We start from the raw sequence: 1,635 nt of genomic DNA on the forward strand, positions 1-1,635 counted from the left end.
TGCTGAAGAAAAGGGAGGCAATGGAAGCAATGCCTTCGGCCCAGGTGGCGACAAATTCGGTGATGAAGTTGAGGATGGGGAATTAGGGGTGGAGTCGGATGCAGAGGAGAATTTCACGGATAGCTTCTTTAACAACTGGGAAGAGAGAGCAGTGGACGACATTGCAGAGCTGGGGTGTATAAATTTCAAGGAAATAACTGCAAAGGAGATTATGATGTGTCATTTTCCGGATCGATCGGTGGCATTCTTGTTTTACAGTTTGTATGCGAAGATGAATGGTTTCGCTGTGAGCAGAATAAGATTCGGCAAAATGTGAGGAATGAGGTTACTCAACAAGAATTTGTATGTTTCCGGCAAGGGTTCAGAGGAATGGGGTCTGTTAACGACGGCAGGCGATGGAAACGTGAGCCAAAGGTGGAGACCAGATGCGGCTGTAAGGCAGAGATGCGCGTCCACGTGCACTCCGATAGTGGTAGATGGATAATATCATACTTTCAGGACGTTCACAACCATGAGTTGCTGGACGATAGACTGACTTTCATGCTACCGTGCCATAGGAAAATGGATGCAGCCGCCATGGAACAAATGAATATGATGCTTAGAGTTGGGATTAAAACGCCACATATTTATTCATCTTTTGTGCAGACTGCCGGGGGATTCCAAAACCTTCCGTTTCTAAAGAGGGATATGTATAACCAGATAGGGAAGCAACGGAGGCTCATTGGCGGGGATGCGACGGCTTGCCGGAAGTTCCTGGAATCAATGGCACAGGCTAATCCTGGAATGTTTGTGCATTATTTGGCGGACATGGATGGTTGTTTATCCACCTATTTTGGTCGGATAATTGCAGTCAGCTGGATTATAGTTTGTTTGGGGATGTCGTGGTATTTGATGCGACATATCGGAAGAATAAGTATATGTGTCCACTGGTTGTGTTTTCTGGAATGAATCACCATAACCAGACAATTGTGTTTGCCGCTGCGCTAGTTGCAAATGAGAATGAGCAGACTTACACCTGGTTGCTGCAACAGTTCCTAGATGCCATGAAGGGTAAAGCACCTGGGTGTGTGATAATAGATGGGCATGGAGCGATGAAAAAGGCAATCGATGCGGTGTTTCCTGGGGCCTATCACCGTTTGTGTGCGTGGCATCTGCTGAGGAATGCCACTTCTAACCTAAGCAACCCCAGATTTACTTCTGAATTTAAGAAATGCATGCTGTTCGATTATGAGGTGTGGGAGTTTGAAGATCATTAGCATTATATGGTGGATGCGCTTGGTCTGTCTGATAATCAATGGGTTTCTGACCTTTACTCTAGGAGAAGGATGTGGGCAACTGCACATATAAGGGGCAACTTATTTGGGGGTTTTCGTACAACATCAAGGTGTGAAGGATTGCACTCAATGCTGGGTAAATTTGTCCAGTCTCGTCATAATTTGAGGGACTTTATTGAGCAGTTTATGCGTTGCATATCCCAAATGAGGTCCAGGGAAGTACATTCTGATCTGTTATCCGTGGTTGGGGAACCAGTGCTACAGAGTCCATTTCATGATTTGGAGAGGTCAGCTGCAAAGAAGCTCACAAGGGCAATTTTCTTCAACTTCAGGCCCATGCTTTTTCGTGCTTGCACACTGA

General features: G+C 45.8%; 1 protein-coding gene across 1 annotated transcript; it reads left to right on the plus strand.

Annotated features, from left to right (window-relative positions):
- Nucleotides 370-1,256, plus strand: LOC107633555 (protein FAR1-RELATED SEQUENCE 5-like). Its single transcript, XM_016337168.1, has 2 exons — nucleotides 370-785; nucleotides 851-1,256. The coding sequence occupies exons 1-2, from the start codon at nucleotides 370-372 to the stop codon at nucleotides 1,254-1,256; spliced, it is 822 nt and encodes a 273-aa protein (XP_016192654.1).

Source organism: Arachis ipaensis, chromosome B03 (genome assembly GCF_000816755.2).
Source record: "Arachis ipaensis cultivar K30076 chromosome B03, Araip1.1, whole genome shotgun sequence".
In the NCBI taxonomy this organism is placed as follows: Eukaryota; Viridiplantae; Streptophyta; class Magnoliopsida; order Fabales; family Fabaceae; genus Arachis; species Arachis ipaensis.